The 16,680-nt window shown below is 46.9% G+C and overlaps 1 protein-coding gene across 6 annotated transcripts in view; it reads left to right on the forward strand.

The window, feature by feature from the left end:
- Nucleotides 1–16,680, forward strand: part of ablim3 (actin binding LIM protein family, member 3) — a 497,979-nt gene that overhangs the window by 273,801 nt on the left and 207,498 nt on the right. For all 6 annotated transcript variants that reach the window (XM_085995354.1, XM_085995352.1, XM_085995349.1 and 3 more), the window contains exon 5: nucleotides 15,369–15,495. In XM_085995354.1, the coding sequence (XP_085851480.1) occupies nucleotides 15,369–15,495 (127 nt within the window). The remainder of the gene's footprint in view (nucleotides 1–15,368; nucleotides 15,496–16,680) is intronic.

Genomic DNA, 16,680 nt, shown 5'->3' on the forward strand with positions numbered 1-16,680 from the left:
GGGGCTGGGGGGGGCGCTATTTAAAGGGGGCTCTTCCTGGCTTCTTTGTGGTAGCCATTTTTGGACCACTCCTTCTGAGAGAGAGAGAGAGATTTGCAGAGAGACAAAGGGAGAGAGATTTCTGCATTGAGTCAGCACTCACTGAGGTACTTTTGGCATCTGACCAGAACTTTGTTGTTGCTTTGCTTTTTCACCGGCATAACTTTGAGTGGCCACATACTATGGGGGCTGCAATGGATGGGAATGTCGGGCTTCTCCATTACATTGAGAGGGCACAGAGATGCAGAGAGAGAGTGCCAATCATGGCCAGACGGAGGAGGGCCAACAGGCGTCGGCACACGAGAGCTTACGCTCCCAGGGTTTTCCGCCAACAGTTCTCATACATCAATATGTCTGAGGAGCAGTGTTTTCAGAGGCTGCAATTCAGCAAGGAGGTGGTCACTGAGTTCTGCCATCTGCTACAGCCAGATCTGCAGCCTCAACTGAGGAGCAGGACGTCTCTGTCGGTGGCAGTGAAGGTAACAGTGGCTCTTAACTTCTATGCCACCGGCTCCTTTCAATCTGCTACTGGGGACATTGCCTATATCTCCCAGTTCGCGGTGCATTGTTGCATCCATCAAATCACGAATGCCCTCTTTAAAAGGAGACGACAGTACATCTCCTTCCCCATGACCCCGGACAAGCAGCAAGAGCATGCAATGGGCTTTGCAAGAATAGCGGGATTCCCCATGGTGCAGGGCGCCATTGACTGCATGCGTGTGGCTTTGTGGGCACCGCAAGAGAATGCCGAGGATTTCCGCATCTAAAAGGGGTTCCATTCGTTGAACGTCCAGTTGGTCTGTGACCACAGACAGCTGATACTCGCTGTCACGCTGTCAATGCCCGCTTTCCAGGCAGCAGCCACGACGCCTTCATCCTGCGCCAGACTTCTGTGGCAGACCTTTTCGAGGCCCTGGCTCACCCAGGAGGCTGGCTTCTTGGGGACAAGGGCTATCCTCTGTGCACCTGGCTGATGACCCCGCTCCGTTCGCCCAGCACCCCTGCTGAAGAACGGTACAATGAGAGCCATCAAGCTACCAGTAACATCGTTGAGCACACAATCGGCGTGCTCAAGCAACAGTTCCGCTGTCTGGACCATTCCGGAGGAGCCCTTCAGTACTCACCTGAGCGAGTCTCCCACTTCGTTGTTGTGTGCTGCATGCTGCATAACCTGGCAATCCTCAGGACTCAGCCAATACCGCCAGACATTGGAGCACCAGCAGAGGAGGAGGAGGAGGAGGAGGAAGAGGAGCAGCAGCACCAAGACGGGAGGGAGGCACAAAGTGCAAGGGCTATCTGTCAGCAGCTTATAGCAAGTCGCTTCTAGGCCCCCTCTGAGGGAATGGCTTCTGCCATTCAAAGAACATGAATGGAACCGTGCCGCAACCCCTAAGCCGGTCAAGGCAACAATTAGTTCAAAGAGCAAGCATGCACATTCTGAATAAAGACACTTCTTTATTTAACAAACTGTGTACCCTTCCCGCATGACAAAGTAATAGAAAGAAACCCCCCAAAAAAAAGTCAGTCACATAACTGGCTCTCACAACCTGGAGACAATGACCAAAACAGTAACAAAAATATGACCACGATCCTCGGCCTTCAATAAAACAATTAACAACATTTTGCCACACCTCCTACATTTTGCCCTTCGAGGGTGATCTGCTTCGCTTGCGAGATTGGCCCCTTCCCACCCTGCAGCTCCTCCGTAATGGGATCCCAGTGGCTGCAGCAAGGCTAGGGGAAGGCTGCTGAGTGTCAGAAACTGAGACTGCAGATGCCCTTGAGGGATGGCCTGGGCCAGCTCTGGGCCTGGAGGGCCCGGCTGCTGACTGCTCCAACTCTGCATGGGCGGCAGCAGTCTGTCCTACAGGTGGTGGCAGCTGCAGTGGAGAAGTGACAGTGCTGGCAGCAGGAATGCTGTCATCCTGAGAGAGGACAGCAACTCCCTGTTCGGCCGACACACTGGCACTCCCACGGGGCAGCACTGCAGCATGCGGAGCAAGGAGCAATCTGCTGAAGCACAGATTGCTGGCCTGCTGCGGCGCGCTGAGGGCCCCGGGGAACCCTGCCCGATCCAGCGAGGGTGGCAGCAGTCAGTGCTCGTGTGGCCTCAATCTGCGTCTGCATGAGGCCAGCCACTGACTGCACTGCAGCACTTAGCAATTGCGTGGCAGCCGCCTGTGCTGCTCCGAAGTCCTGGACACTCCTTGCCAGTGATTCAATGGAATCTGGCATCCTTGCCACTGCAGCCATGAGCTCAGTGTGCCTGTGCTCCACCTGGGTGCTCATTTCAGCAAGGAGCCGCACCACTTCTGCACTCACTGTAGCAGGACTCAAGGCCAGACTCTCCCTCCGGGGAGAAGGTCACCGAGCTTCCCTACCCCACTCGCGTTGCTGCAGCCCGCTGGGCCCCGGAGCTTCACCCTCCTCAGACCATTCCCCCCTGCTCCCCTCCAGGAAAGACGTGTCCTCATTATGGCCATGGGCTGCCTCGGCTGAGGGTGGCACTGATGGTCCAGCTTCCTCCTCATCGTCGCCTTCAGAATCACTCACAGTGGCAGCTTGAGGGCCCGCCTCCTCACCTGGTGAATCAGCATCTGAAAGCAGGGAGGTACAAGAGTGGCTTTAGCGTGAGGACAGGGTGGCAGCAAGGGAAGCATGAGTGCTGCAATGTACTGATTTGGCTCGAAAGTGGCAAAGGATGCTGGTGTGAGGAACAAGTGGAAGGAGAGGGGTCAAAAAGGTGATGACCTTACCATTGCTGTCCATAACGGGGTCGGCATCTCCAGTGGCGACGGGGCCACTCATCCGGCCTGCCATAATCCGTTGGACTCGCTGCTCCAGATCGGTCAGGGCTTGAAGGTGAGGCCGGCCTCCCCCGGTCCATTGCTGCTGCCTCCTGTTATGCGCCAGCTTGCCCTGCAAGAGAAAGGACGGGCTCTAAGTACAGTGTGCAGCCCTGATCTTGGCTGCACTGCCTCCCATGGTCAAATAGCTCTTACAGTGTGCAGCCCTGATCTTGGCTGCACTGCCTCCCATGGTCGAATAGCCCTTACAGTGTGCAGCCCTGATCTTGGCTGCACTGCCTCCCATGGTCGAATAGCCCTTACAGTGTGCAGCCCTGATCTTGGCTGCAATGCCTCCCATGATCGAATACCCCTTGCAGTGTGCAAAGTGCTGAATGTGCGTGTGAGTTTCCTGAAAGGGCCATAGGTGTTGGATGAGGGCTGGGCATTGGGGCTTTCAGGACCCTTTGGCCATAAAGTGAGGTCGACATGCAGGGATGAAGAGGATTCTGAAAAGGGCACTCACCCTGATGACCCGAGTGAGGTCGTTGAACATCTTCCTGCATTGCACAGGGGTCCTAGGCACCATGCTGCTGGAGGTCACTCTGTGAGCCACCTCCCTCCAAGCTTTTCGATAGTCGCTGGGCAGCGGCCTCCTGCCACTATCCGGGTACAGGAGAGATCGCCTGTGCTCCACCGCACCAACCAGAGCCTCCAAGGCCCCCTCGCAGAACCGCTGCGCTCGCTCCCTGGCCCTCTCCATGGTCCTTGGCTTAAGTATGTGGCAACAGTTCTGTCCAGGCCGAGATTCAGGGCTCCGATGCACAGGGTATGGCTGCAATTCAAGATCGACCCTCCCCTTTAAGAGCTGACCGGCGCCAGCGTGTCTGTGTGCAATCGCTAACTGGCCGCACCTGCGCTGCGCCCGCCCTCAGAGGTAGTGCCTCGCTCCTCCGGCTTAGTGCCTTAAGACAGTCATGCAGCGCCTGTTTTAGTGCTCCAAGCACCTCCTGGGGCGAAGGAGGTCAATTTAGCAGTAGGTGGTGATAATTTGCGCCGAGCGCAAAATTTCGCGCCCGGCCGATACTTACTCCCCAAACGGGGCGATACCGAATTTCTCCCCCTAAATGTTTTATACTTTTTGATATATATTGAGCTGAACTTGGGTATGCGGGGCATAATTTAAAAGTTTGCAGATGTCGCGAACCTTAGAAATTTATTAAACAATGTGGAGGTTAGTACAGAGTTCAGGAGGACATAGACAGACTGGTGAAATGGGCAGACACATGGCAGATGAAATTTAACACTGAGAAGTGTGAAGTGATACATTGTGGTAAGAAGAATGAGGAGACATAATATAAACTAAATGGTACAATTTTAAAGGGGGTGCAGGGACAGAGAGATCTGGGGTGTATGTACACCAATCTTTGAAGGTAGCAGAACAAGTTGAGAAGGCTGTTAAAAAAAAAAGCATATGGGATCCTTGGCTTTATTAATCGAGGCAAAGTGTACCAAAGCAAGTAAGTTATGCTAAACCTTTATAAAACACTGTTTAGGCTTCAGTTGGAGTATTGTGTTAAATTCTAGGCACAACACTTTAGGAAGGATGTCAAGGCCTTAGAGAGGGTGCAGAAAAGATTTATTAGAATAATACCAGTGGTGAAGAACTTCAGTTATGTGGAGAGACTGGAGAAGCTGGGATTGTTCTCCTTAGAGCAGAGAAGGTTAAGCGAAGACTTGATAGACGTGTTCAAAATCATGAATGGTTTTGATAGAGTATAGAAGGAGAAACTGTTTCCAGTGGCAGAAGGGTCGGTAACCAGAGAACACAGATTTAAGGTGATTGGCAAAAGAACGAGAGGCGACATGAGGAAACATTTTTTAATTCAGTGAGTTGTTGTGATCTGGAATGCACTGCCTGAAAGAGTGGTGGAAGCAGATTCAGTAGTAACTTTCAAAAGGCAATTAGATGAATACTTGAAAGGAAAACATTTACAGGGCTATGGGGAAAGAGCAGGGGAGTGGGGCCAATTGGATAGCTCTACCAAAGAGCCGGCACAGGCATGATGGGCCGAATGGCCTCCTTCTGTGCTGTATCATTCTATGATTCTATAAGTGACTCATACATTGTCCATCGTGCACTACAAGAAAAAATTATGTAGCACATCAATTAATTCATTTTAATGTTATTATACTACAGGTTGAGTGTCCCGAATCCGGCAACCTCGGGACCGAGGCCGAGACGGTTTTTGTGTTTTTCCGGACTTCGGAACATGTTTCTGATGTCCAAAGTCTGGAAACACCCGAGCCCAGGTTGCGATATTTCCGGACTTCAGACATCAGAAACACATTCCGAGTCTGAAAATGCCTGGGCCTAGATTGCGATATTTCCAGTTTTTGGTAAGCCTCCCTCAGGGTGTCCGGATTCCAGAACATTCCAGATTCCGGAACTCCGGATTTTAGACGCTCAACCTGTATACAGTAGTATCACTGGTAATGTGGCTATAAGAAAGGAAAAGAACTAGTTTTACTGGGTTCTTACTGTACAGATGGTACGACAGACACCCTGCAGAGATGGGTTTTGGAATGCACAAAGGCTGCATTTACAGGAACAAGTTGGCCCAAGTTGCAGATTCTCACAAGCACAAAACTGACAGTGTTGCTGGAACATCTGGCCTTTAGATTAGGAAAGGTTGCATCTTCCTAATATGGCAATCAAGCATTGCTTGTTTGGTTTAATCTAACCAGACTCCTTAAAACTTAAAGAATCCTGTCCTATATCCTGTATTTTTCATCACACTCTATATTGTAAAGGTCTGTTAGTGAAGCAATAGTTCCTATTCCCTGTATAGGTGAGTAGAATCTTAAATATTTAAGTGCACTTAAATGGAAACTCTGCTAGTTGAGTGGAAGTACAATGTTCCAACAGTATAATACAACTCATCCCAGGTGGATTTCAGAACAGTACTTGCAGCAAATAGGAGCAAAATAACCTGTGATCCTTGAAGAGTTTTAACAGCAACCATTTCCATTGTAATGCAGCTTCTTGCAGTGATTAAACAATCTTAGATCATTTAAAATTAACCTTTTCCACAAAATGTAGAAAGTTTTAAGGATAAATCTAATATTTGAGCCCTGATTTTAACTCAGATTTGAATTCGGCAGGCAAGGGGTGGGGCGAGCAGGAAGACACCATGATGTCGCTAACATGAGGCCAAGGGCGATTTTAACTCCCTGGCCTCATTTCAATATGATTGACAAGATGCGCACCCAATTACGTGAAGAAACAGGCAGCCCACCATCCTTATCTGTACAATTTCTGGTGGGCCTCCTAAGGCCTATTTAAAGCGGGAATGCACTTCTTAAAGCAAGGTTGCATTTCCTGAAGACATATTGCATTCCAAGACTGTGTGCGATGGGAGCAGTATGTGTTGCCCTCTCTCAGGGTGTCAGCACGTCTGCTCCTTCGCCACCCCCTAAACCAATACCTGCATGCTGCCAGCAAGTCAACCGGGCCAGGCTGCCCTGGCAGCAGCCGAGGTGCAGCAGTCTGCAGTCATGCCCTCACAGGCTCGAGCACCCAGGAATCACCAACCATGAGTATCTCAGGGGGCCCCACATGGGCAACAGCTTTGCTGAGGTCATTAGGGGAGCACATTGTAGGAGTGGTAGAGTTAGGAAATCTTCTTACAAAAGCAAAATACTACGGATGCTGGAAATTTTAAATAAAAGCAGAAAATGCCGAAAATACTCAGCAGGTCAAGCAGCATCTGTGAAGCGAGAAACAGAGTTAACGTTTCAGGTTGATGAAAAGTCATCGACCTGAAACATTAATGTTTCTCTCTGCATAGATGTTGCCTGACCTGCAGAGTATGTCCAACATTTTCTGTTTTTATTTAGCAAACCTTCTTATTAGAAAGGAACCATGGGTTGACACTTGCGGGGAGAAATGAATATAAGGCAATTATTGTGCTGGGGAATAAATTCATCACCTTCATTACATTTGGCACTTTGATTTGCAGCTTGTTTTCATAGCAGCTTCTGAGTCTGCCTTGTCGGCATATCATTGATTTAGAAGCTGGGTGAATGGTTTCAATGTTCTTTAATGCAGGATTAAGGAAGTGGTGAAAGATGTAACAAGGATTGTTAATGCAGTGGGGCTTTGTGTAACCTTTCAGGGCAGGGAGTGAGCAGATCACCAGAATCACTGAGCAATTAACTCATCCCTCACTACTTTTGTGGCAAGGTGTTGATGTGGCCCTCCTTCTTCTACTGCTTCCTCATCTTCTCCCGCGTCTTCCTCATCTGATGAGGAATGCTGCTGCTACGGTGTCTTCTCCAAATACAGGCCACTCTGTATGGCTAGGTAAGGCAGGATGCAGCACACCTCTATGATGTGTGAGACTCTGGAGCATATTGTGGAGCCTTCCCCAGACCTGTCCAGACAACTGACCCTCTGCTTCAGCAAACCTATTGTGTGCTCAGTAATCATCCTGGTGGTCCCATGGCATTGATTATACCTGTGTTGCTCAGGTATGGTGTGACTACGGAGGGGTGGCATTAGCCACATGTACAGGGATATCCCTTATTCTGCAGCAGCCACCCTGCCATGTTTTTGGACAAATCAAATATTGAGAGGTGGTAGACTGTTACAACAACAACAACTTGCATTTACATAGTAAAACATCCCAAGGCACAGGATGAAAGCACTGTGGCAGCTCTGTGTGTAGCTTGCAGAAACTTGCATGATCCTGTTTCTCTGAACTGACAGGCCCAGAAATTCGGGTCTCCACGGGTGAGTACGCGCTGGGTACTCACCCGTAGGCCCGATGGAAGTGCCGGTTTCCTGCATGCACTGCGCATGCGCTGGAAACCGGCACTTCCGTTCCTCTGAAAGCAGGGGTTCAGAGGTCGAACGCGTGCGCAGGGGAGTCTGCGCGTACGCTTTGAACTTACGTTTTTTTTACAGGCTTTTCCGTGAGGGTAAGTCTTTAGAATTTAGAAATTTAAAAAGCAGGCGTAAGGCCTGCTTTTTACAAGGTAAGTGGTCAATTAATTAAAATTAAAACATTTTTTCCACAGGTTTATTATTTTTAAATACTTTAAAGCAAGGTAAGTTTATTTTTAGCCTCGTTAGAATATAAAATTATTTTTTTCAAAAATTTAAATTATTGTTTAAAATAGCTATTTAATGTAATTTATAGTTTATTTTAAAAAATTGATTATTTAAAAAAATTTATCTGAAGGTTTACTGCTATTTTGGGGCCGTAGTATTTATAAGTCTTGACAGCTCTTCCTGTCAAGACTTATGAATGGGCATTTCCCTGCTCCGATTGGCTGCCCATGGCCCATGTGATCCCAGGGGACGCATCAAACTAACTGCGCCCCGGGACACGCAAGCACTGCGCGCCGGCAGCTGGGCCAGGCCCCGGATCGGAATTCCACGGGGCCCTACAGCTCAACTGCCGGCGCGCAAGGTAAGTGCAGGTCGGGGGCTTGCACCCGCGGGAAGCCCCCGACCCGAATTTCTGGGCCATAATGCCTGGACATTAATGGAGTGGTAACCTTTTCCATTCATGAATGCTGCTGGCTGGTGCTCTGTTGCCCCGATTGCAACATGTGTGCAGTCAATGATGCCCTTGATGCGAGGAAAGCCAGCCACTGCGACAAATCCCCGAGCGCTCTCGTGTTGACTGTTGAGGTCAGTGGGGAAGGCGATGTACTGGTTAGCCCTGGCAAACAGGGCATCGGTCACCTTCTTAATACAGCTGTGTACTGCAGACTAGGAGCTACAGGTGATGTCTCCTGCCCCAGACTGGAAGGAGCCAGTGGTAAAGAAGTTAAGGGCTCTGGTGACTTTGAAAAAGCACTGGCCAAGCAAAGCCACCTGGTCCAGCAGCCAGCAGGTCCTGTTACAGGAGGTTCAGATGCACTGCTCCTCAAATAGATCCAAGAAAGTGACTCTTGGCCTGTACACCCTGTGTGCTCCTACAAGCAGCCCCTTTCACCTGCCGTCTTCGAATACACGCAGCTGTTGGTTTCTGAGGCTGTTGCTGCTGCTCTTCCTCCTCTAGGCTTTCCTCTATCCCAGTGAAACTGGCAATAATAGCACCCATGATAAGCAGATAAAACTTACTGGCCTAGAAATTGAGTGGGCTTAGCGCCCATTTTGCAGCGCTAGAGGGCATTGCGCTGGACTTACAGCCAGTTTTGAAATTGACTAGGGCCCAACATCGGCGTTACACCGGTAGCGCTGCGCCGGCACCGATGACGTCATCGGTGTGCGCAGCGTCCCGGTTGCCGTGGTGACGGGCCCCAGCGCCGAAATTCAGTTGCGGCCGCCTCGCCCGTGGCAGCCGCAACTAAGACTCTGGCAACAGAGTCTTACACGACTTTGCGCCGGCGCATAAAGGTGGAGCGGCGGCCGGCCGCTTTCCCGCCGGCCGCCTGCCCGCACCTCCCTCCCCGGACTCCCCCACCCCCCCCCCCCACGGAACAGATGCTTCTCGGCTGCGAGCCCGGCACTTCCCCGAGGTGCCGGGCTCATTTTTGTGGCGATTTAACCGGCCAGCGGGCGGGTGCAGGCAGCTCCTCCTTAACTGAAGGAGGAGGCCTGCACTTCCTGAGCCTGCCACACCGCATCGGGCGCCGCAGCACCGGAATAGCGCTGCAATGCGGCGCGTAGCGCCAGTTTTCAGGCGCAAACAGCCTTCAGTAGCGCCGGCAGCCGTTTGGGCGCGGCGCTACTGAATTTTTGGCGCGCACAGCGCGACTTAGCACTGGCGCTAAATTTCCGGCGTTAAGCCCCGGCGCAGCGCAAACTCAATTTCTAGGCCACTGAGTGGAAATAAGGCAAAAAATATCAAAGAAGCTATCTAGAATCTGGAAACCCTCATGTCAATCCAAATAACACAAAAATCCTATGCTCTAATTACCTGCAGGTAAGTGTCCCTTTTAATACTGCTTCAGTGGCTCCAAGACACCAATCCCAGTAGGTTTTACTGGTATGTTGGGCACTGCCGGGACTTCTGTGATTTTGTGTTAAAATAGCATTAGGGTCCTAACTGCACCACAGAACCCCCTATAACACGTATTCATGAGGGCTCTGCCTGCCTCTGGTGGGTGCCTCGAACGACTCAGAAAACGACGTGTTTAAGATGGTGGCGGGTCGAGAACAAAGCAGTAAGTACTCTACCTCTAATTTAGTCACCGATCTGCCACGTTCCTATCAGGCAGTGAAGGGATATTTACTAGTCCTAGCCCCTTTAGGGCTACCCCGGATCAGGCGTATTTCTCAGACGTTCACTTTCAACTAAAGTTTGAGGTAGCCGAATCCTAATGACGCTTAATTGGGCCAAAAGGTCCGGGCTATCTCTCCTTAAAGGAAAGGAACAACCCGAGAATGTTACCATCCTCCAGATAGCGCTTTTAATAAGTTTAGCTAGACTGTCCCGGATATTATGTGGGTCCGGAAAACTCTCTCAGAATTCTGCAACTCTTCACCAAAGAGTGTACAGACATTGCGTTCACGAGTTTTTGATACAGAAGACTTATGCGAGACAATTCTAAAAATATATAGAGATTTATTAAAGAACCGACATGCAATTTACAGTTGGTGAATCAGTCAATCGCAACATTAACAGTTCTAAAAAGAGAAAACATACTATCTTTTTAACAGAGAATCTTACTTTTAAATCTTAACTTTGCTACAGTATTACAGTTCTTAAAGTTCTCTTTACAGGATATCCATCAATATCAAATACCTTTGATCCCTGAGGCACAAAGAGTGGTAGACTACAGAGCCGCCTCTGAAGCCGAAAATCGCTTTGCCCGATTAAAGCGAGTCTGATATCCCATTTGAGAGTTCAATATTTTTACCCTTTTCCAGTGGTATTTCCTTTAAGGTTTTCTGCTGATGCAAGTTAATTATCTCTATTCATCTTTCTGCTGACCTCTGCAATTCTTACTGCTACATCAGCCAGAATCTTGTCTCATCTCCGGGTGTTCTGGGTTCACCATATTAAACGGTGTGACAGCAGGTGTTCCTTATTTTATGTCGTCTTTACGAGGGCAGATGTTCCTTATCTTATGTGCCATTTTACGAAGTTTAAATTAAAACGCCCTATCCAGGGTGGACCATTGTTTTGTTCCCAAAAGCTCAGCTTGTCAGAGCCATGCACCTTCTGTTTCAATAAGGTTATTTATTCAGGGTCAACAACTGTCTTATCTCAATAGCCAGAATTCTTTCACAGCTATTTCAGAGTTAAGTTTCTAAATTTCCAAACCCAGTTTGTCCTGTTTCAGTAAGGCCCGAATTCTTTCATAAGATGGTGTCTTTTTCTGAATAGGTTATATGGCTTATTCCTTCACAGCAGGAAGGGTTAAAATTGGCCCTGCACTTTCCCATCTAGATGCTGAGTTGTGAAAAAGGGAGAAACGATGCACATCACCATCTAGCAGCCTTGCTGAAAAAAAGGAAATGTGTTTTGGTTATTGGGTGCTGACTTTCCTTGTCTAGTAGCTTTCAATGTACATATGTCATTTTTGTCCTAGGACATCTTCAGAACTGTAAATTTTTAGTGTCATTTTTGTTTTTGTTGTTTTCACTGAATAAAATACAAACATCCAGAAATTTGTTACATTTTTAGATTTTTAATAGGTTTAAAAACTATTGTTGCATTTTATCTGATATAAAATAACTTTAAAAAATATCCTGAGTGTGCTGGAAATCTGAAATAAAAAGCAAAGAATGCATATACACAGCGGGGCTATCAGTATCTGTAAAAAAATATATAGATTAATGTTTTAGGTGTATGCCCTTCATCAGAATAGGAATTTATAAACGATCACTACAACCGTTTGAATGTCTCATCACTCTACTTTTCCAAACTGCTTTGGTAAATAACTTATTCAATGCCCTACATTGAAACATATAAGATTGTGAAGGGGTTGGATCGGGTGGATGCAGGGAAGATGTTCCCGATGATGGGTGAAACTAGAACTAGGGGGCATAGTCTTAGAATAAGGGGCTGCTCTTTCAAAACTGAGATGAGGAGGAACTACTTCACTCAGAGGGTGGTAGGTCCATGGAATATGCTGCCCCAAAAAGCTGTAGAAGCTACATCATTACATAAATTTAAAACAGAAATAGACAGTTTCCTAGAAGTAAAGGGAATTAAGGGTTACGGGGAGCGGGCAGGAATTTGAACATGAGTCTAGGTTCGGATCGTTCATGGCCCTGTGGGTAGCGGAGCGGGCCCAGGGGCCATGTAGCCTGATCCTGCTCCTATTTCGTGTGTCTAATTCTGTTAGATGCAGGAGATGGTTCTGTGATAGTGGATTGGCAGTTAGGATCAGATCAACCATGATCTTATTGAATGGCGGAGCAGGCTCGAGGGGCCGATTGGCCTACTCCTGCTCCTATTTCTTATGTTCTTACAATATTTTTTTAATATTGTGTACTTAATGATTTTTACATTATGTCAATTTTGACTTTATGGGCAGACAAGTCATTGAAAACTGCCGAGGTTTTCATGATTATCAATTACATTATTTAATAAACATACTTCAAATACAATTTCTTGAAATCCTGGTTTCTGAACTACCTGGAACCTCACTGTGCAGCAGCGCAATAAATATTTTATGAAACAAAATTCAATAATTTAGTCTATAGCAGATCCTGGTGTCCCAGTAAAAATACTGAACTTAAGAGACATTCTTAAGACCAAATAAAAGTAAAACCTAAGCTGGAGGAGAGCATTAGGAACTGGGGAGATGAGTTATTGAGTTAATCAAGGAAAGTTGTAGAAAAATCTATTCATTGTAAAACAGCAGCGTATAGCACACCAGATATCTGGTATTAAAAGATCACAAACAACGTGTAGCATCAGTTTGGCAAACAACCAACAGGAAATTAAACTAATGCTACACATTCAGCAGTACACCAAGGAGGTTTAATAGAGTTAAGTGTTAGGGTTCAGTTCTTATATTTGAGATGCCTTTCAGTTATATACTCAAGTAGTAGATGAAGGGGGCCAGATATTGCAGAATATAGTCAGTAATACTGGGCTGGATCTTGCCAGCCCTGGGGAGGCGGGTTTGGAGGTGGGACTGCCGGGAAAATGGCAGAATTTGGAGGTGGGTGCCCAACCTGCCCCCAACCCGCCTCTATGCCATCTTGCCAGGAGGCAGGTAGCCGTCCCGCGCCGGGTCCCGTCTCCTTGGAGGCAGGAAGGGATTACAGCCATTTAACTGCCTGTTAACATATAGCTAACAGGCAGAAAATAGGATTATCCCCATTTTGCCCACACAAGTGCGGGCTTCCCGAAGGCTCCGAAACCCGCCAGGGTCACCGAGGCGAGTAGTGGGTCTGCGGGGTCCAAAAGTGTGCTGTGGAGGTGAGTGATGGGAGCAAGTGTGGAGAGGTGAGTATCTGAGGTAAGTGCAAAGTGTTAGAAAAAGTTTACTTACCTTTGTTTCTTCCTGCAGGCTTCAATTGGTGGGTATGCGGAGAGTCTCGCACCTCCGCTGCAGAGATGACAGATGGCCGTTGCATTCTCCAATACAGCAACCATCTAATTTCTACAAAAGAAAGAGGTTTGATGAGGTCTTGAATTCAAGAACTCATCAAACTATAGGGAATGTCACTGTTTGACAGCTTCACAGAGCTGTCAAACGATGACAATTCATCTGTCAAAATTTTTTGACAGATGAAATGTCATACATTGACGTTCTCTGTAACTGGCTTTCCCTTAATTGGCCTGCTAAGCCCGCAGGTCAATCAAGGGAAAATAGCGTGGGTTAGCCAGAAGTTGGTGGAGGCGGGACTGAAACCCGACAACCGGGAGTCCCGCCTCCAAAAGCTCCCCATTGGCAAAATCCAGCCCACTTTTTCCCATCCACAAAGATGTAACCACATTACACTTACAGTTTCACAATTTAAAAAAAAATTAGCCCAGTTCTAACACAATGACTGAAGATGCAGTTATGCTGTGACTTTTGTATCCACGCAAAGTTTTTTGGGTGTATATCAAACAAAAAGTGTCAGCATAATTCAGAAAATTACCTGACAACAGTTATGAAAATTGCCAAACGCATTGCCCTGAGGTTTGGGACTCCCTCCAGGACCCCATCATGAAATCATTGGCGTTCATAAACATTACAGTATAACTCTAGATTGAGTAACAGTTTGCTAGTAAATCCATTGTTTACATGTTTGAACATTTATTCACAAGAATGCTGTATTGTCAAAGTCATCTTTAGTTTAAGCTGCTTGGTTTCAAGCGGCTGGCAGCTGCCTATAATAAGGACCAGGAATTTCCCCGAAGCTGCTCCCAGTCCGCTGCTGTAACTTTTGCCAGAAATGTGGAGGAGACCCGCACCCCCCCCAACCGCCCGCCTTGCCCCCTTTACATGTAAATAGGGTTTCCATCACACTACCGGCGAAGTTACGGCAGTGGATAGGGAGCAGCTCCAAGGAAATTCCGGGCCCTGCTGGCCTTCCCAGTGACCCATCTTAGTGGATCTGGCAAGTTTATTTGGGGATTGCTGCTGGCTGTGACCAATGTGTCAGGAGCCAGGGGAATAGCACAGCACAGAACAAAGCCAATGTAAACGCTGTCACAGAGCACGGACAAACTTTTCTACAGCTGTGCAATTAGACGCTTAGTGGGCACATCTTTGTGCAATTTTATATTGGCTGCATTAATAGACATAGACTTGACTCTTCTTTCTGAGACATGTGTCTTTCAATATGCATCTTCACCAGATTGTGTAGGTTCGTCTGCTGGGAAGTAAGTCTGGTAAATGTACAGAAGGACTGATACGTACTTTAGGTAAACAATCCTTGCCAAGTTAAAATATAAAAGAATTAATTGACACCATATACTAAAAAACATATCCTCTCTTCAAAACTGATGACATATCTTGGCTGAAAGTGAAAATATGAATATTGTTATATTACTGTCCAGAAACATGAAGAAGGGTATGAGGCCGAATGATATGCAGTGAATGGAAAATAAATCGGGCTGAGTGTAAAACAGGTTGCCGATTCGCTATTGCCCATTTTGTGCTACTGCCTAAGGTGAATTTCACCTCCAGCCTCTTTCTATCAGCTTGGCCAAGAGGTGTAATCTGTTGGTAAATGGATTGGAATGCAGCTAAGATCTGTAACACAAACCTGACAACAGAGTTCTGAAGTGAAAAACTAAACTAATCTTGTTCAGAAATGTATTTAATCAGTGTCAAGGGAAATGCTGGCAAGGATGCACAGAGCAAAATTATGTGGAATAAAATTAAGTATTTTTTTATTATGATAATGGTGTTAATAGTTCAGTACATGGCATGAGCTCTGGATTGTATGTGATGTGTAATACTTGATGGACTGTTACAGTTTTAAGTAAAGCCATATCATTTTAATGTACCACACTCTCATTGCACCAATCATTGGCCCAACAGTCACATGAAGCTAATTGTAATTGTAATGGTATTTTGGCAGATTCTGTGTGTATTAAGCATCCTGTTTGTGTTCTATTTTTATTGCAGAGTGCGCTGGCTGTGGAGATGAAATCAAACATGGACAGTCACTGCTAGCCTTGGAGAAGCAATGGCATGTGAGCTGTTTCAAATGCCAGTCCTGTGGTGTTGTGCTGACAGGAGAATATATCAGCAAGTATGTGTGGTCCTTGAAGATGCAGTATATGTAGGGATGAGTGATCCATACTCATTAACTAACCAAATTTCAACCATCTGGAAAGAATGAAATGGTTGCTGCTTTATATTTAATTCACATGGTACTCCAACTTCAATTTACTCATAGATTATTGAGATGGCACTCAATGTTGCTTGGGTATCCCTCTTCCTCTCCTGAAGGTGTTGATTCATGGTGGGGTACAGCCCCACAAATGTTTTCTGCCCTGCAGTATCTCACCCAAGTGCCTATTGTTTGACTGTAAACCTAGACAATGGGGTGATTTTCACCTTCACCACCTGGACCGTAATCTGGCAGCGCAGATTATTGTAGAACCCGCCCAATTTTCACCCAATGATTACTGTCCAGGCAATGAAGGTGAAAATTATCTACACCCCGCCCCCACCCCATGGGTCTTGGAAAATGATTTTACCATGAGGACTGTGCGACTGAGCTCAATGTCATCGTTACTGTATGTCCACGCAATGTCATTTTCAGCAGTGGTCACTGGATACTAATCAGGGACGAGAACTTTGGTCAATTTTCCCTTCTTTTCTGGGCCTTAGTAGCAATCTGCAGCACACCAGCTGAGATAAGATAAGTCAGCACAGAGACCATGTTCACTGTTCAACTTTCTAGTATTTGTGACTTTAGTACCCATTGTTCAGTGCACTTAAAAAAGTGAGGCATTAGAGGAGTTTCAGGTTCTTATTTTTATGCATAGAAGTGAAGCCCAAATAATAGGCAACCATTTTGTTCTTGCACATAGCGGGTACGGCAGCATAGTGGTTATGTTACTGGACTGGTAATCCAGAGGCCTGGACTAATAATCCAGAGACATTCAAATCCCACCAGGGTAGCTGGGGGAATTTAAATTCAGTTAATTAAATAAATTTAGAATTAAAAAGCTAGTATCAGTAATGATGACCATGAAACTACCGGATTGTTGGAAAAACCCAACTGGTTCACTAATGTCCTTTAGGGAAGGAAATCTGCTGTCCTTACCCGACCTGGCCTATATGTGACTCCAGACCCACAGCAATATGGTTGACTCTTAACTGCCCTCTCAAATGGCCTAGCAAGCCATTCAGTTGTACCAAACCGCTATGACAAAGTCAGCACTGTGGGAGTACCTTCACCACATGGACTGCAGCGGTTCAAGAAGGT

Source organism: Somniosus microcephalus, chromosome 8 (genome assembly GCF_052327205.1).
Source record: "Somniosus microcephalus isolate GS21.2 chromosome 8, FLI_Smic_1.0, whole genome shotgun sequence".
NCBI lineage: Eukaryota > Metazoa > Chordata > Chondrichthyes > Squaliformes > Somniosidae > Somniosus > Somniosus microcephalus.